The 25,780-nt window shown below is 34.9% G+C and overlaps 1 protein-coding gene across 2 annotated transcripts; it reads right to left on the bottom strand.

The window, feature by feature from the left end:
- Nucleotides 1–881: 881 nt before the first annotated feature.
- On the bottom strand, nucleotides 882–25,263 carry LOC126720894 (alpha,alpha-trehalose-phosphate synthase [UDP-forming] 1-like). 2 transcript variants are annotated; one of them, XM_050423740.1, is made up of 18 exons: nucleotides 24,994–25,263; nucleotides 23,887–24,357; nucleotides 23,483–23,580; nucleotides 22,947–23,335; nucleotides 21,875–21,989; nucleotides 21,577–21,678; nucleotides 18,208–18,358; nucleotides 16,552–16,640; nucleotides 15,300–15,348; nucleotides 13,372–13,472; nucleotides 6,900–7,087; nucleotides 5,910–6,027; nucleotides 4,633–4,809; nucleotides 4,436–4,558; nucleotides 4,274–4,361; nucleotides 4,039–4,169; nucleotides 3,834–3,932; nucleotides 882–1,374 (listed from the first exon to the last, which is right to left on the bottom strand). In XM_050423740.1, the coding sequence occupies exons 2-18, from the start codon at nucleotides 24,278–24,280 to the stop codon at nucleotides 994–996; spliced, it is 2,793 nt and encodes a 930-aa protein (XP_050279697.1). In that variant the 5' UTR covers nucleotides 24,281–24,357; nucleotides 24,994–25,263; the 3' UTR covers nucleotides 882–993. The 2 variants fall into 2 exon arrangements, with proteins under 2 accessions (XP_050279697.1, XP_050279698.1); XM_050423741.1 differs by lacking the exon at nucleotides 24,994–25,263 and adding an exon at nucleotides 24,671–24,837.
- Between the last annotated feature and the right edge of the window lie 517 nt (nucleotides 25,264–25,780).

Raw genomic sequence — 25,780 nt, 5'->3', positions numbered from 1 at the left:
ACGAAAAACCGATAAGTCTAAACTCAAAACTCCGCTGAATAATGAGATCTCGACAATTATAGCGAGATCTCGGCCAAATCTCGAAGGATATGGAGGAATATTGGCCAGATCTCAATAGATCCAACTAGATTTCGACCCCCTGTAGCGAACTTGAAACCGACCGATATGCACCCGAAACCGACAAGACCCAATCCGACCGATTGGAAGCTCCACACGAGTCGGTTGCGGGTTTGGATTTCTCCCACTTGAGTCTATCGGGTTGATTCCGGGTTGGGCACAAACCCGACCCGGGCCGACCTATGGACACCCCTAACAGAAACAGACAATATTATTAAAAGTTTTTGTTCTGTTTGATCTGTTTTGGGTTTTGTTTTTAATGAGTTATGTGTTAGAGTAACGTCTGAAAGGGAGGTGAGTTACAGAGTAGTAACGAAGACAAGCACAAGTGGTAAAGTGTCAAAAATGAAACCACGGGTGGGTAAGTTAAATTCGGGCTAAACTACAAGTGGGTAATCTATAATTATCCCAAAATAATATTATATTATTATATATTATATAATGTCATAAGATAACTTCTATCAATCAAAGAAAAGAAAAGAAAAGAAAAGAAAAAAGACAACAAATTAATACTACCAAATCACATAACCTAAAGTAGTATTCAACACAAAATAATTTTATAAATCGAATAATAAATAACATCTGATTTGCACAAAATTCAACATGCATGTTAAGCACATAAAGAACATACAATCTAACAGTTAGATTTTTAAAATATGTAATTATATTAATTTTTTTTAGTGGGAGTTATAAACAAACAAAGTCCTTTGGAACGAAGGGGTTAGATTTCTCGGAGGAAAGAATATCACAACTAAATAAAACTATTATCGTCAATGAACCTTCTCATTGCCTAACTAAGTTGGGCGTTGAATTTTGAAGCGGATGCACTACAAGATAGGAAAGCATAGCATTGCTCAACTTAATGAACCTTACAAATTAAGATGCATCAGCCAGTTCTTTCAGAAAGGAGACAACATCATCTGATGATCCAAGTGTATATCGAGCATTTGTACGAGCTCGTCCCACAGCACAAGAGAAATAGTTCTCTCCCTTTAGATCAAGCACATTCCATGAAACCTTTTCTGGTGATGGCCGCCGCCCACTCCCACAGGTATGATTGGTAATTCTCTTGTCAGGATTCAGCAAAGGTCGTTGAGTCTGTCTTTGAGATGAAGATGATTTTGACCCACTTCTGTTGGCTGGAAGCTTCAAAGAAGATCTTCTCTCACCAGGTAGCTTGAGTCCATCATTTGCCTTGGTTCTTGCAATGGCATCAGAAGGAAGCTCTGGCTCAAAAAAGGTGTACACATCTTCATCCTGTAGCAACGAAAGATGTTTAATCAGGATTTTAAGATAGAAAATACAGATGTCAGTTCATGTTCTCCATTTTCCACTCAAAAGCAAGCATACTTTAACCAAAAAAAATTAAGTGGAAGCTTGAGTCCACTATTGTTCATTTCCTATGTGATGCAGCGTAGGCGTGTAGAAGCAGAATCTGTAACACACAATTACTACAACTCTTCCACGAAACCTAAGTTTTACAAGAACACTAGGCTAGTAGGCAAAATAATAGAGAAAACCTCTCTAACAAGTTTTTATTAATCAACACATAACCATAATCAACCTCTCTATAAAGAGTATTTATAGAAATAGAATTTCTCCTACTCCTTTTAGGAAAAGACATAATAAACCTACGTCTACTTGAAAAAGGAAAAACAATTTAACTTGGAAAAGAAAAACAAGTAAAACCCTAATTCAACTATGAAAGAAGAAAACAACATAAAATATTAAAATATTTTATTCTTCCTTAATGTATCTACATCACTATGCTTATTAATTATATGATTAAAAATGAGGCAACGCAAAATATGGAAAACTAAGTGGTGATTTTTCCCCATTCATCCTAAGTTGTTAAGGCTAAATCAGCCTATATCTCATAAGGTAAATCTTATAGTAGGCTTGAAGTATATAGGAACCATTCATCATTTGATAGGTCCCACCAAAAACATGTACACTGGACTAAATTACAATGTAGCATAGGTTTGAGGGTAGCAAAATCCAAATGAAACCAGACTGCAAAGATAAGAGGTTTTACCAGCTGAATTAAAAAGAATGATAAAGATGAGTTAGGACTGCCTGATAGTTGAGTTTAGTGCATCCTTTTCTATTTTTAATTAGGAAGTTACATAGTTATTAAAGGGAGGAGAAAGTGCCATTTGAGCTAAAGTTGATTGGGAGTTCAGTGCATCCTTTTTTGGAAAAAATAAAAAAGCTTGAGCAGTGAACAAGAAGCCCACAGAAGTTGTCTCAAGTCACAACATTTGGTTCACACCAGTTCTGTAAAGCTGATTATTGTAAAAGGTGTATTACAAAAGCTTTAAGCCTATGATTGGATGCAAGGCCAGGAGAAGGATGTTTAATATAATATTCTGGCCACCCTTCCCCTCTCTTCAAACCTAATCTCCCTCCATTCCAAATATACCCTAAAATGTGGTGAAGTACCAATGAGACACCTAACAAGGGATTGATGTTCAATATGCATGCTACCATACACACATCAAATAGATGATCAGACAGAAGATGAGAGAAAGGTGTCACAAATTCACCACTAATTACCTTAACTTCTTTAAGAGATTCGTTGTGGATAACTAAAAGCTTCATTCAGTCAGGCCTTATCCTGATTAAAATACATTTATCAGATTAATCTAACACCTAGAATTAATACCTATAGCCAGCATCCAAGTCTAACATAACATGGGTGAATAACCTTTAGTAGGGTTTTGGGACTAAGGATTTGTTATTTTTGTTGTTGTATGATTTGTAAATATGCTAAACATCTACAAAGTAATATGTATAAATAATCACGTTTCACATGTTTAGTAGTTAGGATTCAAATTTTTGTATGACTCCAGTTTTCCTCTGCAGATTTTTTTTTTTTTTTTTTTTTTTTTTCACAACAAATTTTATTCGAATAAATAATCATCAAGTACACAGGTAGTAAACAAGATGTAGTTCGTACCCAGGCTTTAAAAGAACTAAAACCAAGAAACTCAGAAAAGTTGAACAAGAAAACTTCCCTGACACCATTGACCACTCAAACAACGTTCTCAAAAAGTGTAGTTTCAAGTCCCCAGTAAACTTCTCACAGCCATCAAAGTTTCAGGTTTTTCTCTCACTCAATCATCACCATAAATACATATGCTAAATATTCAAAATTGACTAGTCCACTTGAAATAAAGAGTGAAACAACTTTAACTTTGACAATGATCAATTTTATTTTATTTTACTGTTAAAAAATATTTAATGCATCGACTTCAAATTGGACTGTGCTTACACATAGCAGTTGATTTGTATAAGTTTATGTAACAAGCTGAAAGAAATCAAACTCAGACACTTGACAGGCTCATTAAACTGTGAAGGACATTTGCAAAGATGTCTAGGTTAAAGCACATATCTGATGTCTTCAAACCTTTTCTAAATTTTCTTGGAATTCACAGTTTTCAGCTGTCTTTCTGAAGTTTCAATCTCTCAAATGAAATATTAAATAGGATCCAGCACTTATTACTTCATAAGTGCAAAATAGGATCCAAGCTAAAAATTATAAAGATAGAAAAATTAATTCTATCAAATAATAGTCATATCAAGGAAATTACCAAATCCTATTTCCTGGAAAAGAAGTTTGGATAGCAGCTAAATAACATTACTCATATCAAACATGAAGCTTCCAGAACAAAATAAACTCCAGATGCATTCATTAAGAGACAAACGAATGATACCTTTGTCAGAAAATGTCCGATACACAGGACATAGTCTATTGGTGTTGTCATGGATTTACTGTGAACTATCTCTCCAAGAATGCGGTCAATTGCTGCACCCTGATTGTATAGAATATCATTAGATAGCAACAAAAATGCTAAATACCCATAAACTAAAAATAATCACATAATATTAGAAATTTTAACTATTCAATCATGCAATCACCTTTGTGACACCCACTGCTCGCACCTCAACAGATCGGCCACCTTGAACAACATCAACAGATGCATTTGAAATTGGGCCTGTCCAGAGATGCTGCAGCATATCCCTTGCTTGAAGTCTTCCAAACTCAACATCTACCATTATTAAAAGATGAGAATACAAATATAAAGGGAGAGCAGAAAAATATAAGTCTTCAAAAGATTTAGAAAGAGAAAGGTGCAAACCAAAAAAAGGGTACCTGCATATTTGTAATTCCATACAAGTGAAGTTGCACGACGTTCAAAATGTGATCGGGGAGTTCTTTCCGTGAAGTATTCCAATACATGCTGAAAACATGACATAAGCATCATAAGTTTTGAGTTTGAACAAAATTAAACAGAAATACAGCTTCAGCACTTACCATGACACTGTCAACCCATTCCATATTCAAATGCTCTGGCATTGTTGTCATCCATTCCCCCTTTGTAAGGCGTAGAAACATCCCATGCTCTGCTGCCAACCACATGTCATACTCTCCAAAGTTCTGTCAAAGAAGTATGTCAAGAACTGGATACAGTAAGGCCGGAAAAGAAATTAAAGCAAAGATATATAAATTACCTCATCTAAGACACTTCTTTCACTCCCACTGAGTACAACAATTGTTGTATTTGGATCACTGCAAAGCACCTTCAAGGATTCTTTTAGACCTGGATGCACTTTAAGATCCATTTCTTTAATTTGATCACCTCTCCTCCCAGGAGTGTCCACTGGTTCAGTTAATGTTGCATTGAATCCCTAAGTTCAAACCATTAGCAAGATGAGGAAATGAAATTACACACACTCAAATATGTATGTATATATATATATATATATAAAACGAGTAAAATATTATTTTGGTCTCTAAACTTTACCAAAAATTTGTTTTTTGTCCCTAAACTTTGTAAATAGTTTTTTCAATAGTTTAGGGACAAAAATAGGGATGAAAAAAGAACTTTTTTAATAGTCTAGGGATGAAAAAAGATCTTTTTTAAAGTTTAAGGACAAATAAAAAAATTTCAATAGTTTAGGGATGAGACGAACTTTCAATAGTTTAGGGACAAAAAATGAACTATTTAAAATTTAGGGATGAAAAACAAACTTTTCGTAATGTTTAGGGACCAAAATAGTATTTAATCCAAAAAAGAATTGAACAGCTACATTTTCCTCATTTCTGAGATACAGGAGGAAAATAAATAAATAAAAATAAAAAGGCTTTCAGATTGATTACAAACATTCATGAATAGAAAAATATAAAATTTCTCAATGATAATCAATTGGAAGAAAGGGAATGGTTTGATATAAACTTGATGTATCATGTAATGCAGATTCAAAATGTTGACCATATCATTCTGCATTAACTTTTTATTAACCAAATATAGGTGTAGTGTTTAAAACAATAGTAATTAGGACAAGGCAAACATTAATCAAGAACCTCTGTCATGGGGTCAAGGGCATTGTAAACATAAGAGCAGGAAGCAATAGGTAGATGACAGAAGTTAAAAAAGTAAAAGAAAATTTACACTTTCATTGATTCACTGACACTTTTTCCAAAGCAAAATCATTCATAAGAAACATGCTGACTACAAAGAGCAAAAACTGGGCAACCATCTTAAACTATATGAATCTAAAGATCCTCAAAGTAGCATTAAGGGATTATGTTTAATCATCACAAATTGAGTTTTTTCAATAACTAACAATGGATGTTCAACTGACTTTCCATAATTGACATCCGTACACCTAAATACAGTGCAGTTATATAGTAATTAATGAGACCTGCCATATGATATAGTGCAATGTCATTTCTTAACTACAGTACATTTCAATTACACAAAGTATCTAAATCAGAAAGTACATACCAATATAAGCAATCGATTATTAGATTGTAAATAATGATTGATTGCATCCTTGTTTGGTAGAAAAGGTGGAACTTGTCGTGTCCTTAGTTTTGCCTCTACCACAGTATCGTTTAGTTCACTGTGAAGTAATGACACCAAACTCAAATTTAATTCAACAAACTAAAAGCATGGCCACATATTCATTCTATTCACAGATTTTATTCCTAGAATTAATTCCATCTCCAAGAATTGTTTCATGCCACTTCTAATAACACACAACTACTAGGAAAACACAAGCAATGTAATTAATACATTCCCCGAATTACATATTTTTAATTAATTACCAGTTAGGATACATTTAACATTAATATATAGAATAGAATGGAGGAAAAAAATATATGTGGCTGACTAATCTGTTGTAGGATCAATAGTTGACCCTAAAAATTTGGGACTTATTGTTGATGTTGTTGATAAACACAAGTGCATATTAATGCCATCATAGCACACTTGAAGTATTGTGCATGACCATGTTTAAAATAAGCGCTAAAATTCTGGTCTGGATTAAGAGCAAACCATAATTTATGTTTTTCTGTTTTGAATCATTTCTGAAATCTAGATGAAATACAACTATCATTTTACCGGACTTTTTCTCTAAGTAATTCTCTCTACCCCAAATAAAAAAATACATACTCCAGATGGTAGCATCAGATGAAACTTTTTTTTTTATTGATAAATTACACATGCACCCAATGGGGCTTGAACTTACAACCACACCCTCCACCTAGAACTTATAAGGGGAGGAGGAGCCAATCAAGCTAGAGCTCATTGACCAAATGTAACTTTTAACATTTTTATAGGAAAATTGGAAGTAAAATCAAAGTTTGTCAGGGTTGTGTTGCAATAAATAGCATATTATTTCAAACAAATAATTAAGTCATCACAGCAAACAAATATACTTAGAAACTGTCAGTGTCACATCACAAGAATGTTACAACAGTAATGCAGGTATACCTCACAAAAGTTTCAGCCCATTCTTGAGCAGTGTGGCTGGTCACATGTGCAAAGTTATGTTTATGTCGCTTCTCTCTTTCTTCAGCTGGCATATTCAAAGCTTGGGCAATAGAAGCTGCAACTTCCGTAATGTTCCAGGGGTTCACTAGTATTGCCCCAGCACCCAGAGATTGTGCAGCGCCAGCAAACTACAAAATGCAGAAAAAGCATTAAAATTTAGATTAGGCTTAGCATATATTTAGACTTACATGCATTTGAAAATATGTGATTTGAAATCTAAAGTCTTACAAAAAAATCTGTTTCATAATCTAAACTGTGATGTTCTGTTTCTGTTGCAGCAAAGAAGATTAAGATTTTAAACACTCTGATTTCTAAAATCTCATATGCTTCTTCACAAAAGATTCATACTTGAATTCAAGGATTTGAAGTGAGATATGACCATCAAACAGCAGAGTCAAAATCATATTAAAGTCTTCTTGCACAAGATGTAATTTTTTTATATCTTCAGTTAAGCACAATCACAATGTTAATGAAATAACAAAGGAAATTATATGGCTTGGTTTTCGATAAGTCTAACCAATTGCATACCATTTGCCAACTTGAAGTTCCTAGCCAACAATAACATTAGAGAAACATAAAATAAACTGAATTTTGATTTTTTTTTTTTTTTTTTCCTGGTTAAATATGTATCAAAAAGGTTTTCTTTTGTAAGACATACATTCACGTCAGGCAGCTATAAATGAACCAAGCTGAGTTGAGCATTATATGATCATGATTGGTTCATTTTATTTTATTTTGACTACAAGCCAAGCTTGATATTTGAATATATACTTTGAGTTAATAATGATTTTCAATTTATGAACTAATAAAAATAAGAATCACCAACCTTGAATTATTGATATATATATATAAACTATTACTACAATATGAACTATTTATATAATAAATTATAATAATTTGATATGTTATGACTAAATTCTAAATTCCAAACTTACATAATCCAATGTCAAGGCTATACATGCATATTTTTATAAAGTAATGCATAACAACAACAACAACAACAAAGCCCTTGTCTCAAAGGGTCAGGTATAGATCCTCAGCAGATTAGTTAGGGTCAATCACATTTATTCCTTTTCTCCATTATATTTTGTCCAAATTTATACTCTCTATTACCTCTTTAATTTGACATGTCCTTTTTATTACTTTTACTAATGTTAATTTTGACCTTCTTCTACCCTTCTTCATTCCCTCAACTTAAATCAACTCAATCCTTATCAATGCATAAGTTGATCTCCTCTGAATATGACCAAACCATCTAAAACGACTCTCCTCATCTTTTCATCGATGGGTCCCACCCCTATCTTAAAGCAAATTTCCTCATTTCAAATCCTATCTTTCCATATATTTCCACTTACCCATCTTAACATTCTCATTTCAGCTACTGATGTTATGAGTATGTTGTTTCTTAACATCTCAACATTCACTAACATAGAGCATAGCTAATCTTATAGCAAATTTATAAAATTTTCCCTTTAACTTAGTAGGTATTCTACAATCACACAATAATACTAATTCAACATGTTGATTGGTCTTATCTAGGCTCTTGTGGAGCCTCTGGAGGGGTGCTACTGATGTGGGATACACGGGTTGTGAATAAAGTGGAGGAAGTTGTGGGGCAATTTTTGGTTTCTTTTAGATTTACAAGTGTGTCAGATCAGTTTGTTTGGGCGTTTACTGGCATTTATGGTCCTAATCCTGTGAGAGACAAAAGGTTCTTATGAGAGGAATTATTTGGTTTGAACAGTTGGTGGAATATTCCATGGTGTGTGGGTGGTGACTTTAATGTGGTAAGGTTTCCTTCCAAGCGTTCTGGTTCTACCTCCTTTACTGCTGCTATGCAGGAGTTTTCCAATTTTATTTCTGAGCAAGGCCTCATTGATATTTAGCTTCAAGGGGGACCTTTCACTTGGTCTAATACTCGTGAAGTTGCTTTGAAGGCTAAGCTGGATAGATTTTTGTTTTCTGCAAATTGGGAGGATAAGTTTCCATCTGTCTCTCAACAAGCTTGCCTAGGCTGTTATCCGATCACTTCCCGATTGTTCTTGAGGGGGGTTCCTTTTAGAGAGGTAGGAGGCCGTCTAGATTTGAGAATATGTGGCTTAAAGATGAGGGTTTTGTGGAGAGAGTGCGATCTTGGTGGGAATCTTATAATGTCCTAGGAGCTCCGAGTTTTGTTTTGGCCAATAAATTGAAGCTCTTGAAAAATGATTTGAAAAAATGGAATGTAGAGGTTTTTGGAAATGTTGAAGATCGGGTGAGAAAATTGTGGCAAAAGCTTAGTGATTTAGAGAAGATTGAGGATAGTCCAGCTTTATTGGAGGAGGAAAGGCTGGAGTTGGAGAGAGTTCGAGATGAATTAGAAAAAGTTACTTTGATGGAGGAAATCTGTTGGAGGCAGAAGTCTGGAGTCCTTTGTATTAGAGAATGAGACAGGAATACCAGATTCTTTCATCGTATAGCTAATTCTCACAGAAGATTTAATTCCATTGATAGGCTTATGGTGGATGGAGAATTGTCTTCAGATCCGAAGGCTATAGCAAATTGTATTTCTCATTTTTATAGACAACTATATGTTGAAACTATGGCTCATAGACCCTTATTAGATGATGTGGAATTCTCTTGTATCTCGGAGGAAGATGCACTTTGGCTAGATAGGCCATTTGATGAGGAAGAGGTGTTTGGGGTGATTAGTGATTTTAAGAGTGATAAGGCTCCTGGCCCAGACGGCTTTTCTATGGTATTCTTTCAGTCTTGCTGGTGTATTTTGAAGGTTGAAATTATGGCAGTGTTTCAAAATTTTCATACTCAGACTGTGTTTGAGAAGAGTATTAATGCTTCTTTCCTTGCTCTTATTCCCAAAAAGGTGGATGCTGTGGAGATCAAGGATTTTCGGCCTATTAGCTTAATTGGTGGGATTTATAAGATTATTTCTAAGGTGTTGGCCAATCGTCTTAGAAGGGTGGCACAAGGGCTTATTTCAGATTCTCAGAATGCATTTGTGAAAGGTTGATAGATTTTGGACTCTTTTTTAATTGCTTCAGAATGTATTGATAGTAAATTGAAGTCAGGTGTTCCTAGAGTGTTGTGTAAGTGGGATGTGGAGACGGCATATGACCATGTGAGTTGGGGTTTTTTAATGTATATGCTTCAGCACTGTAGGTTTTCAGAGAAATGGAGAAAATGGATAATGTGTTGCATCTCTACTGTTAAATTCTCCATTCTGATCAATGGTAGTCCTTCTGATTTCTTTGGTAGTTCTAGGGGGATTCGACAAGGGGACCCTTTGTCTCCGTTGCTATTTGATATTGTTATGGAGGGTTTGAGTCGTATATTGGATGTAGCTACTACTACTAGTCAGTTCTCAGGCTTCTCTGTAGGTAATATGGCTGATAACTCGGTGATGGTGTCTCATCTTTTATTTGTTGATGACACTTATTTTTTGTAATGCTGATCCTCCGCAAATAGCTAGTTTGAGAGCAATTCTGGCTAGATTTGAGAAGGTCTCAGGTTTAAGGATTAACTTGGGGAAATCTGAGTTGGTTCCTATAGGAGTGGTGCACAATATGGATGTTCTGGTGGGGATGTTGGGGTGTAGGCAATCCTCTCTTCCATTGAGATATTTGGGGCTACCGTTAGGAGCTAAATATAAGGAGTTATCAATTTGGAATCCTATTTTGGAAAAGATGGAAAGGAGATTAGCAGGGTGGAAGAGGTTGTATCTATCTAAGGGGGGTAAGGTAACTCTTATTAAAAGTACTCTTTCCTCCTTACCTACATACTTCCTTTCCCTTCTGCCTTTACCTGGGAAGGTGGCAAATCGTATGGAGAAGTTACAACGAGAATTTCTATGGAGTGGTATTAATGGTAGACTCTAAATTACATTTAGTCAGTTGGGCTCAGGTTTGTAAGCCGCTGTAGGTTGAAGGGTTGGGTATTAGACGATTGAGGAGTTTTAATTCTACTTTGTTAGGAAAATGGTTATGGAGGTATGGCATGGAGACCGATGCTCTATGGAGGAGGGTTATTGAGGTGAAATATGGGAATGATTGGGGTGGTTGGTACACGAAAAAGGTGACCAGTGCTTATGGTGTTAGTTTGTGGAGACATATTAGGAGTGGTTCGATGAGTTTTTCTAAACTACTTCTATATGATGTGGGGGATGGTACTAGAGTGAAGTTTTGGAAGCATGTGTGGTGTGGAGATCGTACTCTCCAAGAGGCTTTTTCGGAACTTTATTGTAGTAGTAGAACAAAGGATTCTTCAGTAGCGGAGGTTATGTGTTGGTCTGGTGGGAGGATTCATTGGGATGCCAAATTTTGTCGTCCTCCACAAGATTGGGAACAAGAATCCTTTGATCTGTTTATGGATATGGTCTACTCTTTGACGGTACGGGGTTTGGGTCCGGATCAGGTGTGTCAGAAGCCAGCAAGGAGTAGAGGTTTCGAGGTTAGAGGATTCTATCTTTCCTTCTACCCTCCTACCATCTTATCCTTCCCTTGGAAGATGATTTGGAAATCGAAGGTTCCTCCAAGGGTAGCTTTCTTTTCATGGTCTGCTTCCCTAGGTAAGATTTTAACAACAGATAACCTTCGCAAACGACATGTGCTAGTTCTTGATTGGTGTTATATGTGTAAGAATTGTGGGGAGTTAGTGGATCATCTTCTTCTTCTTCATTGCCCCATTGCTTGTGAGTTGTGGTCGTTGGTGTTTTGTTTGTTTGGAATTCATTGGGTTATGCCTCAGAAGGTTATTGAGTTGTTTGACTCTTGGCAAGGTAAGTTTGGACGACATAGAAATATAGAGTTGTGGAGAATTGTGCCTCATTGCTTGTTATGGTGTATTTGGTGCGAAAAGAATGCTAGAAGCTTTGAGGGATGTGAACGCTCTATGTTATGTCTTTTTTTCTACACACTCTCCTCGATTGGAGTGTGGTCTTTTATCATTTTTCTTGTTCTTCCCTTCCTGTTTTACTTGATCGTTGTAATCTTGGTTATTGATTTATGCCCCCATAATACATTCCCAATGTACTCAGGTTGGCTGTTTTTCGTTTTTTAATAAAATTTTTGTTACTTATCAAAAAAAAAAAAAAAATACTAATACGCTTTTTCACTTCATCCATCATTCTCTAATCCTACAATTCACATCTTCTTCAATCTCTCTAATTTTATGACTAATTGATCCAAGATGTTGGGAACTCTTGCTCTTTAGTATCTCTAGACCACTAAGTCTTACCATCCCTTAAACTCAAACTCTTTCTACTTTTACTAAACTCACATTACATGTAGCCCATACTAGTCTTACTTACTCAAAAGCCTTTAGATTCTAGAGCATCTCACCATTTTTCTAACCTGGCATTAACCACTAAAGATAAATAATTTACAAAAAGTATAAACCAAAGAACTTCCTCTTTAATCAATTTAATGAGCTTCTCCATTACTAGTGCAAAGAGATGTGGACTTAATGCTAATACTTAATGCAAACCTTTAGTGATAAGAAACTCAATTGTGATACCTCCACTTGTTCTCACACTAGTTATAGCTTTGTAATACATATCCTTAAGCAACTTCATATATTTTAAGGTAAATCCTTTTCCAAAACCCACCACAATACCACAACCTTTATAGGGACCTTGGACCCTACCAAATGCTTTCTCTAGGTAAATAAAGGTATACATGAAAAAATATAATATTATATATACTCAAATAAAGCTTCATATTCCATAGCTTGTGCACAAATACATTATTATGTTTAACCTTGGCTCATTTAATAATCAAGCATAAATAGGGGCTTGACTCTAACTCATTTATTAAATAAACCAACATAAACAAGTTGTTTATATACCAATCGGTTCATTTACAATCTTACATTCAAGGTACAAGATCCCAGCCATATAACCTTAATAATAACAGTTAAAACAAAAAGGGGGGGAGAGGGAGGGACAGATGTAGTCCATCAAACAAACACATACAATAATAAACAGCATGTTACAAGAATTAAACTCAGCAAAAAAAGATAGCTTGAACTTTGAAGGCTTTAGAGGGAGGGGGAGTACACTATTCCTTAGAATTTGATTAATTTGGTTCACAAAATCTGTGAAATAAGGTAGAGCAGCTACTAGGAGAGCCAATGACCAAAATTCATTGTCTCAAGGGTATTTGAGTTAAAAGATTTTTCAATACTCTTCTTTTTATCTGATCTCAACCTCCACAAAAAAAAAAAAAAAGTTTTAACACTAATGAATAATCTGAAAAAAAAAATTTTTTTTTTTTTTTGATAGGTAATAAAGATTATATTCAAAAACACTACCTTATGCAAAAAAAAAAACATAAGCCAAAGAGAAAAAACATAGGGAAAAGAAAGAGTGAAAAGTAATGATCAAGCATAACCAAACATGCAAGTATTTAGTAATTACTTCACTAAGAATAAGAACCCCTTTCTTTGTATCTTGGCAAGCCACAAACTCATAGCTGACAAGGTTCATTCCATCCCTTAAAGATGTGACTAGTGCTACATCTGCACAAGGAAAGAAGAGGGAAAGAAAAATCTTCAATTGAAAATTTACATCGACATAATTCAGGTAATTAGCTACAAACTTTAATCTCCTAGTGACAATTCAGAATATGCGATGATACTCACATGAAACTAGCATTATAAATTCAAATTTCCAAAAGCATTTATAAATATTTCAAGAATTCGTTCCAGTTAGAGCCTGCTTGTTACCTGGAACATTGGCCAACAAGACAGAGTAAGTGAATAACACATTGGGCATCTTTTAAGCCCACCTTCATTGTAGCCTAGAAAACTACGTTAGATTAGTGTAAAGCTTTACAAAAGAAGCCAATTCCATGCCCTTGCACTGTCCAAGATACATTGGCATATTTATACCCAGAATTATCTGAACCTAACATTAACTCCTCCCTCAAAAGTGAAGCAATAGGCAGAAAAGCCACAGCTGAGCATCATTTTCCTGATTAGACATATGACTCCCACCACAACACCCCCCCCCCCCCACCCCCAAAAAAAAAGGGGCAGGGAGGGGGGGGTAGTTCTATAGCCGTCTGGAACTAATTTTGTGCCTGTAAAAATGAGCTGCTGCTAGCTACAGGTTAAAGAAATTTCTCTAGCATGATCTAGTAAACAGGTTATGCACCAATGTTTATTAGCTAAGTGCATTGGTGCTTATACACATGCCAAGTCCAATTTTTTATTTTGACATCAATTCTTTTACATTGAGAGAGCTTCTAGACACAAAAGTCACAAATCCTTATGTTCTTTACATTAATTTTTCAAGGATACTTACTATTCAGAAATATATTATCCCCTTTAATTCATAAAACAGGCGATCAATACTGTGGTGCCAAAGCCAACCGTATGTGCAACATATTCCTAAAATATTGCTTGCATCTCTAGAATGGGAAATTACTAAGAATGTATATAAGTGAAATATTGCTTGCATCTCTAGAATCAGGAAATTTTTGAAAATGTATATATGTGAACCATATCAGACAATTTTTTTTATAAGAATTTAGTTCAATTAATGAACTAAAACTATTTAGAAAGTACTCCCTCTGCCTCTCAATGTTAATTTTGAAATGACACTGTTAGAATAACAAAAATTAATTCATTAAATTCATCATTTCCTAATAACTAAAACTTTTAAAAGAATCGGTAATTTATCATAATATCAGAGCATGTGGTTCCAAGTTCGAACCATGTCTCCACTCTACCTCCCATTTTAAAAAGTCAAAGAATCCCACATGTTGGGCTCCACTTATTGAAGGGGAGTTTGTGCCCACAATTGAGGAGTGTTAGAATAATAATTAAATTATTGAATTCATCATTTTCTAAAAACTTAAGCTTTTGGGAGAACTAGTAATTCATTAGGAATGATTATCCGGTAGCAAAGGGTTTCTCAAAAAAAAAAAAAAAAAGATTATCCAGTAGCAAAGGGAAGATGAACAATTAAGCTATAGCTACTCACCATTCCCACTATCTGCCTGTGATAGGAACAGCCGTCATTGAAAAGGTAAAAATATAGCGATCCTCCTAAAATTTCCTTTAATTAATTTTTGAGGTTGCACAACTTTTTATAAGAATTGTGGTTTTTTTTTTTTTTTTTTTGGTTACAAAAAAGTGAGGATAATATAGGAGACTGAAGTTCCACTTCTGGAAATATGATATATTTAAAGAGAACCCAAAAAGATCCATCAATATCGAGAGACAGATGGAGTGAATTGCAAAAATGATAACCTATTGTGGTCCATGTTGAAATGTTCAATATCAAGAAAGACACTCATCAAGAAAAGAATCAGAGAAAAATAGCACTGCATAAAATAGTACCTGTAATAGCATACAGAGCACATAATGCATGAAAGTCCAAAGAACGATCCTGTAGACAAAGAAAATACCGTATAAGAAGGTATTACATTGCCTTTATGTAACAGCAGTATAGAATAATCCTAAGGACAAAGTTTAGCTTCAAACATGTTTGCATTTATCTTTTCCAACTTACTATGTGAAGATTTATAAGACTATTCATGTGTATTATTTCAAAAAAAGTCATGTGGCTCTACACATGGATGGTCTCTTTAGTCGCCACATAATAGGTTGGAGCAAGATAGCTCCAAAGACGTTTGGAGCCAAACTTCATGAAAATTAAAAATTAAATGAATGGGATGTTAGATCATAATATACATGAAAGTACACCATACAGATCTTGTCGTTGGTCCTTGCCTACAGTTTTCTACTTCAATATGCTCCCTATTTTAGTTTGGATGATCAACTGAGTGACATTCTCACAAAACTGTTAGCTCATGCTTCCTTTCAATTCTTGTATTTCAAGCTATGCATGTTTGATCTATATGATCCAACTTGAGGGGAAGTGCTATACTCCTGTTATTTTTTTATATTAACTCAATTTTATATTAGCCTAAGTGTTTTCTTGTAATCTTATCATATTATTTTAATATGAATATGTGTGCTAAGGTGAAGAATTGATTGATTAAAACCTAAACCTATTCTCTGACAGCTCTCTCTCTCTCCCCTAACCCTAATCTTTCATAAATTTACTACTCAACTCTCATAATCAAAAAATATTCTTCTCCTTCTTTTGTTGAATTAGTTCTCCACATTAGTGAATATGTTCAAGTAAAACTCTAGTACCACTAGAAGAGCAAAAGAATACACACTATCCAAAAGGGGGGGGGGAAGCACCTAACTTTGAATACATTCAAATTTATAATACCCCACCATCGTACAACCTATTCATGTTATGAGGATACAGGATATATTTATCATTACTAATATAAAAAATTTTAGAACTTCTTTCATCTCTCCTTTGGTCAAGAGACTCCCCTCACTTGCCCTTTCACCTACGACATATTCATTACGGCTGTTCATCTATCATTTTCAACAGATATTTATTGCTTACTGCACAAAAAGGATATGGAGCTCCACACCATCTTATATAAGCAACCTTCACTTATCATCAACTGAGCTCAATAAAGGATCTACACATACATATATACATAAATGCATACATAAAAGCATGCATACTGAATATCATGGATTCATCACTCAGTTTGGGACAGACCAGGTGATGTATGGGAACTGCTGACAACGTTCCAAATCTGCCATTTATGCGTCCAACTATTTCATGAACCTGGCTTGTAAGTTTTTGATCTGTGAAAATGCAGAACAGAATACACTGATATATTATATATATAGACTTAGGTACATTTTCAAAAAGAAAAAAAATGTTTAAATAATTAAAAAGGGAAAAAATGCAGCAATCATGCCTGGTTATAAAAGCAATTAAAAATGATACTGATTGAATGAGATAACACAATATCACATGTATTTGTATTTTTATATAGGTAAATTTGATATGAAAAAAAATCTTTCATGGTAAACTTTTAAATCTATAGACTAGATATGATAATTATGATGATGGTCAATGTTATTTTGGAAATATATACTTTTGAGTTCTAATATTGTCAATTATTTTAGAAATTGATGCAGCAATTGACTGGGTGAGCACCTTCTTTTGTTTCATTCTTTTCTTTTTGGTAATAACTAAAACTTTCTTATAACGGCTGGGGGCCATGCCTCATGAAGCAAAGGTAACTAGTTCAAAGCCTTCTCACACACCCCCCCCCCCCCCCCCCCCCTCTCTCTTGGGGCCAGAACTTTCTTTTTAAAAAAAATTAAAAGGATTATCAGGAGATGCCAAAGGGACTACAACTTAAGTACATAGGATGTATATCCAAAACAACTCAGAAAGAGCCTACAAGATCTTCTTCTTTTTTGGTGCATAGAGCCTCAGGTGATAACAAGACCTTGTAACTTGAGGCTGCCTTTTTTCTTTAACCACGTTGCCAAAGGCTCAACCTGCCAACATTACCTATTTAAATCTAAAATAAATTCCACAGTGACAGTATAAGAATTGGGAGGAAGAAACCTGCGTTGATTAGCTCCCACTAATTTATAAGTAATCTATGGAACTTTGAATTTTTCAAAAAATGTGCATAAAAATGAAATGAACTAAGAGAAGTTGACACTATTGCAATATATGTGCATTCTCAAATAGACTGCATCTGTCAGATAAATATAGGGGCCTCTGTGAATTCTGGAAAATATAAAAACCTCACTTCATAAATTATGGACTCTCATGACCAAATCTGAAATATAGGGCCTCTAAACAATTGTAAAGCACAAACTAGAGTATGTCACTTGTAAAGAATTGATCAAAGGTTAACCAATAGATAAGAGTGATACATTAGCTATAAGGTTCATAAAAGTTATGAAAAACTTAGGCTATGTAGCAAACAACTTGTAATCCCATCTTAGTTCAATAAGAACTCAAACAAATCTCTATTGCCACTGGGTTCCCATCTTAGTTGAGCAACAATTTGGAAAGGACTTTATCGCAACCATGGTCCATGATAATGCATCTCAGAATGGGAAAGAACAAAATCATTTTTCCATATCACAAGATGCACTGACGTGTAAGTCATGGTCTGTAATTTTTCTTGTTTCTATGGCAGAGCTGCCATTATCAAAATATGACATTCAAACTGCCCTCCTCCTTTATGACTTATGGGGATTTTATTATTGAACTAAATAGCAGCTAACGCAAGTTCACCACTTCCATCTTGAAAATAAATCAGAGTAGCATATATCGCACTCAACCACCAGTATTTAAGAAGCAATAGGAACAAAACAAAAGAAAGTTATGGAAGAAGCATACACTCTGGAACATCTGTTCTCGTTGGCACAGCAATTTGCAGCAACACTACTTTATCACGCCAATCTGGGTTTTCCTCAAGAAATTTTTCAAAGGCTAATATCTTTTGAGGAATCCCTTTGATCATATCAAGACGATCAACACCTAACATTACCTGTGTCGTAACAATCATATAAATTAGATAATTGAATGTAAGGTAAAAGCATTATTAATCAAACGTGTAAACAATCTTTTCTTTGAAAAAGGTGATAACAAACAATTCTACAGAAAATTACCACCCTACACATACAATACAAGTATTCCAACTATGAAAATAATGGGACATCACTTGCAAAAATGAGGAGAAGAAACGAAACAGAAAGGGAAAATTGATTTTTTTTTTTTTTCGTTCCTTTTTTTTATGCTATTTTCTGTTTTAATGACATAAGTGTATCATATATTACATAGAGGCTTTGATGTAAAACTATTAAATTTGACTCTTATGAGGTGCAACTCAATTTCCAAACAACCACTTGACAAGTAGAATCCATATCATCCTGGTATTTCTATATTCCTCTCTTCTATTAAGGAATATTTGAAACCCACAAACATGACACAAAGTTAGCAGGTTAGGTCTTAGGTTTAACAGGTTCATGTTAGATTCAAGTCAGCTTGAATTGGCCCATTTAATAAACTGGTCAATTCAAGTCTGACACGTGAAACCCATTTGACCCGTTTAATTGAAGGACAATTTTACAAATTTAACCTTCAAAATTTATGGTTGCAATGTTTTAATTGTTGTGACTTTGTTTAAAATCCAATCATATATTTATACATTCTCTAAAATATGAGAATTGCAAACATGTTATTCATGTCAAGTAACTTGTTAATTTGACCACATGACCTATTTATCAAATGGGTCATGTGGACCCTAATATAACTCGTTTATTAAACAAGTTATGCAAGTCATATCATGTCAACTTGTTTAATAAATCAGGTTAGAGTCGAGCAATCCTGACATGATTAATAAACTTGTTGTGTTTGTTTCGACCTATATAATTGAATATTCATGCGTCAATACGACAAAAAAACATGTAAACACAAATTGCCACCCTTACTCCCCACCCAAAATTTTTTCCCCTCCTTAAAATAACTATGACATCTTTTGTGTTACATCCCTAAGTATTTGATACAAATTCTTCCAACATGAACAATAAAGAAATATCAAAGTTTATTTCCTTCACGGGAGCAATATCAAACACAAAAGAATTTCTAAATTATATTAATCAGTAAAAGAATCTGATCAAGAAATTGACACATGGCTCTTATGAAGGTATGGAATAGAGAACCATCAATTATATTTAAATTATGTTGTTAGAATTATAGTTAAGTGATTAAATTCACCATTTCCTAATAGGTTAAGCTTTTGAGACAATCAGTAATTTAACATGGAATCAAAGCAAGAGATCCTAAGTTCGATCTCTATCTTTACTCTACCTCCCATTTAAAATGTTAAAAATCCCATGTGTTGAGCCCACTAGAGAGCACAGGTAAAACCAACATTTACACTTCAATCATAAGCAAGAACTTGTTTGTTGAGTCCATGCGACTAGGTTGGCAAACCATGATCAAATGTAACTGAGTTTAGGAACCTTAATGAGTCTTGACTGTGCTTGAAGTCAAATTCAAGTCCAAGACAAGTCAAACATTCAAGCTCAAAGAAGACTTAAGTTTCTGCAACCTCGATTCCTACTTGATTCCAACTAAACCGAGTAAGATCCATTCATCTTGACCCATCAAGAAAGGATCTTGACCCTTCAGATTCATGCAGATTCAGATTTCTGGTTTGTTTCTAGTAGCCGTCAAGAACTAGGGTTTTGAGGTTTTCAAGCCAAGGTATAACAGCAACCCTAGGGCACATTTTTCAAGACTTTTAGGGAGCCATGTGGTGTACACAAAAATAGGAGTTCTTCCAAGGTCTCTTGAAGCACCAACTAGAGATCCAAGTTCAAGTTCCTAAAGATCCAATGATCAAAGAGAAGTTGTTGCAGTCCGGTTACGACAAAGTTGCTGGAGTAAACATTCAAGCGGGTAATTGATGTTGTGAGAGGAGTATTTACGTGCAACAAAGTTCATTAATAGAAGAGTTCGTGGATTCAGAGCTCCATGTAGTCACGTCAACAAGTATCACAAGAGGTAACAAATTAGAATAGGGTTATTCTACTTGCAAAACTTCAATTTTACATAGTGGATCTGTTATTGCCTCTGGGATTTGAAGGTTAAGCCCTCACAATAGTTTTTAATGTGGGACAATTGTTCTATTGGTTTTCCTTTCATAACCATATCATGTGATTTTATGTTTATTTATTTACATGATATGGTGCATGATCATACCAATAAAGACCTGAGCATAATTGGATGAATTAATCAATTTTCTAAAAATTAGAAATTTGGCACAATTGGGGCCTAAATTCTCTAACATTGTTATTCAAAACCAGCCCTAAAAGAGTCAGCTGATAACCTGATAGCTAAGTAAGTCATGTCCAACAAGATTGTCAATGCATTTCTATGAACACACAAACACACAAGCAACTTTAAGAGAAGCAAAACTTCTATAATATATTCCTATAGAGGGAAGAGATACGACTGTGTGATATTAGACAATGCATAAAGGGTGAACTTGGAAGAAATATTCTCAACCATAATCCAGCATATGGTATCCTTAATCTAATGACTCCATAACCACCAAATCAATGAGTGGGAAAGACATTTGTTATCCTATTCAATGCTTGAACTCATGCCAGCTCAAGTCACCCGGCCCTAATGAGTGGTAAAGGCATTTCTGCTGTATATGTAATTCTAATGGAGAATCAACTGAACATATTTTACTCCATTGTCCTATTGCTAGGAAATTAATGTCTTCCGCCTTCTCTCTATTTGGAGTATGTAGGTAATGCCTCTGAAGGTTATCGACGTGTTTTTCTATTGGAAAGGTTTGTTTGGAAGGCGTAACAATGCATCAATATGGAACGCTATTCCTTTATGTATCATGAGTACCATTTGGAGGGAGAGAAACAATAGGATATTGAACTGTCTGCAATGCAGCTTAGGTTTTTATTTTTGAGATCATTGTGTGAGTGGATGTAATTGGATGCATCCAGTTCCCTTCTCTTTTAGATTCCATAGATCGGCTGGATATTGCATGTACTCTTTACACATACCTTTCTGTATAAATCATGTACACTTACAGATTCTATCTAATAAAATTTTATTATTATTTAAAAAAAATTAATAATAATAATAATAATATGAGCATATTCAAATATCAAATGGTCACATTAACTTCCAAGTAATTTATTTTTAGCATCAATGTAAAGTAAAGATAAAATGTACCTTTCGGCCTTTAAATCTTTCTGCTAATTCTCTGATGTTATCCTGGACCGGACCGGCCTCAAGTGCATGTATAAACCTATCTGAATCTATCCCAATTGGAAACTGAAGAAACACAAAGAAATAAAATAAGCATATCAAGGTTAGAACATGCAAATACTCACTTTGAAAAATATTTGAGCAACAAAAGCAAGTAGCTTTAATAAATCAAATATAGTTTTTACTTATTAAGGCGAGAGAGAGAGAGAGGGGGGGGGGGGGGGGGGGGGAGGAAGCAACTGGAAGATTTAGAAGAACATACAGCAGCCACTCGAGTCAGCCTCCCTTGATCCTCAACTCCCTCAGGTGTACCCTCAAGTCCAAGAATACGAGTACAAGCACTAACAAAATGCCTCGCATAATCGTAGGTGTGAAAACTGGGAAAAAGAAAATACTCATCTTGGCTATGCATGTTGAAATATCAAGATACAATAGAGTAAAAAAAAATAAAATAAAATAAATATTACAGGGAAAATATAAATTTTCATATAGACATCAGATCACAAAACATGTGAAGTACCAATAAAGAAAAGATGCCAATGAATGTAATCTTAAACCCAAACAGTCGTCCAAACATGAGCAGTAATTCATACTAAAGATTATAATAAGGTGATGCCATTTTAAAATCCATTGCTATGTTTTTCTTTTTTCTTTTTCTTTCTGTTTTTGTCACTGAACTATTTTGTCCTGTTAGTTTCTAATGACATTACCCTAACTTAAGAAATATTCAGGCTGAAAAGAAAAACATTTATAAACATATTTAGCGGAGGAAACATTTTAATAGGCAAATTTTTTACACTACCAGAGCTTTTAGAATCTCCGCCATTATAAAATTTAGAGATTGGTTCAACAGAGCAAGAACAATTGATCTGTAATCAAATGGATGGGGAGCATGAAGCAGCCAATGAATAAAAATCAATGATAAGGCAATCCCAATTCTGCTCTAGATTTTGCTGCATCCTCCCCATATTAATTGCAATTGGACTCACAAGAATATATAAGATCAGGTAGAGCAGCCAAAGTTGAAGCTGAAATATTCTACATAAATCAAGCATCAAATATTTTTTTATTTATACTAAGACTTTAGTAGAAAGAGAAAAATGTAGGTGCAAGCAGCCACATAAGAAAGAAATACAAAGCAAGTTAAAATAATAGCAAATGCATAACGTTTATTAGTGGATACAAGATATGCTTTCCCATGGCAGATTAGATATAAAGAATATTATGTTTGACAATTTTAAGAGATTAGCTAAATCTACAGTGGCACAACTTTACTGACCACAAATGTTATACCATGCTATTGAATATTGGTGCAGAATACCGCAAAAACTTACCCAACTAAATCAGCAGCAAGAACAGAACGCAGGAGCTCTGACCGAGATGGCAGTGTCCTATGAATTTCGGAAGAGGGAAATGGGGTGTGAAGAAACCAACCAACTTTCATTTTGATGTTATATTCCTTTAAGCATTTTGGGAGAAACATGAGATGGTAATCATGGCACCAAACAACATCACCCTCTTCATAGTGCTTGTTTACCACATCAGCAAACATTTGATTTGCCTTCTTATATGCAGCAAATTGAGACTGGAAGCTTCGGGTAGTGGCAAGGCGATCTTCTTGTGGAAGGCCAAGGTAATGAAAAAGAGGCCATAAAATGTTGTTGCAATAGCCATTATAATATTGGTGAACAATCTCTTCATCAAGGAATACAGGAATACACCTCTGTAACAAAGAACAAAGCATTAGCAGGATTACTAAATTATCATAAACCAGAACCTTATGTGTAATCCTTTATTGAAATAAAGATGAACTAATACATAATTTACAAAAGGAAAACTAAAAAGAGAATCTAAATACAGAAATTTGTACCTTTTCAGCCAAGGCCTTCGTAAGCGCCTTCTGTCCAACCTCATCTGGCACATTCACACCAGCCCAACCAATCCATCGTGCCTCAAACTCCTTCACACCTTTAGAAAGATCGTCAGTATGCATTAGCTTCCTCTTTGTGGGTGAAAAGGCAAACTTAGGAAAACAAACTAAAAATAAAAAATAAAGCTGTCCCTTTGGAAACCAGCCTTCTTACACACACAAAAAAAAAAAAAAAAAAAATGATAAAACCATAATAAGGAAAACTAGCCAATAAGCTATATAGCTCAATTGGCACTTCCAAGTCAGGTTGTGGGTTCAAGATGAACTCAGTGTGTATGCAACACACCAATAAATAGTAAAAAAATATTAAATTGAACCTATACAAGACCAAAGTCACCACTTACCAAGAAGTGCACTGACCAGACCACCAGCACTTATCTCCAATGACCACGAGTCTTCACCTCTCCTAACTGCAGATACTGGCAGCCTGTTAGCCACCACCAACAGTCGTTGTCTACACGGCCTCCCATCTATCCTTTCACGTCCCTCCTGATGCAACCTTTCGTTTTCAGGACCTTCCAAGTATTGGCGAGCATGCCCGTTCTCGCCTTCTCTTAACCGCAATTCATGCTCAAATGATTCACTCAACCTGCTGATATTATCATTTAATTCATTCGAATGACAAGTCCTGTTGTTTTTCCTTTGCTCTCTATCTCTCAAAAGCCGCTCTACACGACCTGGAATGTGGTTTGAACTACCGACTTGGTTTGGACTACTGAAGTACTTGTTCCCAGGCATGCGATCACTCTAGAAACAAACTTTCGACACCAAAAATATCTACCAGCACCAGATGTTTTCCTCAGAAAAATCGTGTCCTACATTTTGTTCAATGTAAATTAAGTCTTGGATAAGCATCATTACTCAGAAGCTCTGAATATTCCCCAATTGAGGCACCAAGAAAGAACATTGGGTCTAAATCAAGAGCACTAAGCATTTCTACTACAGTATGAATTTTACTAATCAACGAAGTAAAATTAATAAATAAAAATACGGATTGGCAGCTGTGTAAATAGACGACACATCAAATAAAAAATAAAAACAAAACAGAAGAACAGTAAGGCAGGCACGAAAAGATAACTCAGGTAATGGGATCCACAGAATTGAACGAGGCAAGCAAATGGGGTCTACCACTGTATCAAATTGGAAAAAACCCGTTTTCACAAACTAAAAGCACACCAGCAGCCTTATTGTTGTTCATTCAGTCCAAAATTCTAACTTCGAAGGAACACATTTTCACTCAGATAAACCAACAAACACATTGTAAGAGAGAAAACTCTGAAACTTTGAGTAACTTGAAATTAGAAAAAAAAGTCACTCCTTTAATACCAGAACAAGAATAGAATGAAAAAACCCACTTCAGAAAACACCCAAAAACACAAAATAAACCCACAGAATCCATGAAACTAGCAGCCAAAAAGAGAAAAAAAGTAAAGGGTCTCAAGGGGTTTCACCTATTTGTAATCCCAAAATTCAATATTTGCAGATTGGTTTTGTGAAGTATGAGTCTTTATTTTCTTTCTTTTTTTATATAAGCCACAAGGAAGGAAGAGAGAGAATGTGGGGGGGGGTAAATGAAATCTCAAGAATCTGAATAGCTAAGGCAGAGAATGAAAGTAGGGAGAGAAAAGGAGAGGGAACAATGGATTCCCCGTGTAAAGTTTATTCATATTCATCTTAAAAGCCTTACAGCCATGCAGTGTCCAGTGGGTAAGTGAGCCACTGGGTAAGTGAGTGAGTGTAAGTGGTAACGCCACTCCAAAAAGAAAGAAATCCGTTTTACCCAAAAATATGAAAATTGATAAAAAGGAAACTCATCAATACCGCTAAAAGCACTAGGAACCATTCATGATTCATCTAAAAAAGCACTCTCTCTTTTATTTCTTTTTTCTTTTTTTTCTTTTTTGATGTCCTTCAGAACATCTAAAAAAGTACTAGGAAGTAGAACTACCACTCCCCCCCCTCAGACTCAGTAACTAAACTGGAAAGTTAGCAGTGACAGATCACAAAAATGGCTGAAATTACCTATATACCCCTCACACTTTATATTAAGGTTCAGATTTTTGGCGGTTCCGGTTATCTCAGTTAATAGTTTTTTCACGGTTGAATAAGAGATTTGGGATTCAATCTTCACCTATATCAAAAACCAATTAGTATCTTAGTATGATGATAATGACCACAAACATCAGAAGCAAACATCATAAGTTGAAATATAATGACCACAATCATTATAAGCAAATA

Source organism: Quercus robur, chromosome 4, assembly GCF_932294415.1.
Source record: "Quercus robur chromosome 4, dhQueRobu3.1, whole genome shotgun sequence".
NCBI classification, from domain to species: Eukaryota; Viridiplantae; Streptophyta; class Magnoliopsida; order Fagales; family Fagaceae; genus Quercus; species Quercus robur.
The sequence above is the reverse complement of the archived record's forward strand: the minus strand, read 5'-3'. Positions and strand labels throughout refer to the sequence as shown.

What these genes read in the sequence shown, in the direction of transcription:
- LOC126720894 (XM_050423740.1), bottom strand. Translation starts at nt 24,280, where the DNA reads ATGCCTGGGAACAAGTACTTCAGTAGTCCAAACCAAGTCGGTAGTTCA. An exon ending in CTTGCTGCTGATTTAGTTGG is followed by an intron (nt 21,990 to 22,946) that starts GTAAGTTTTTGC and finishes TCTTTTTCCCAG; the next exon opens with TTTTCACACCTACGATTATG. An exon ending in CAGTTCCCATACATCACCTG is followed by an intron (nt 15,349 to 16,551) that starts GTCTGTCCCAAA and finishes CTTTGTCTACAG; the next exon opens with GATCGTTCTTTGGACTTTCA.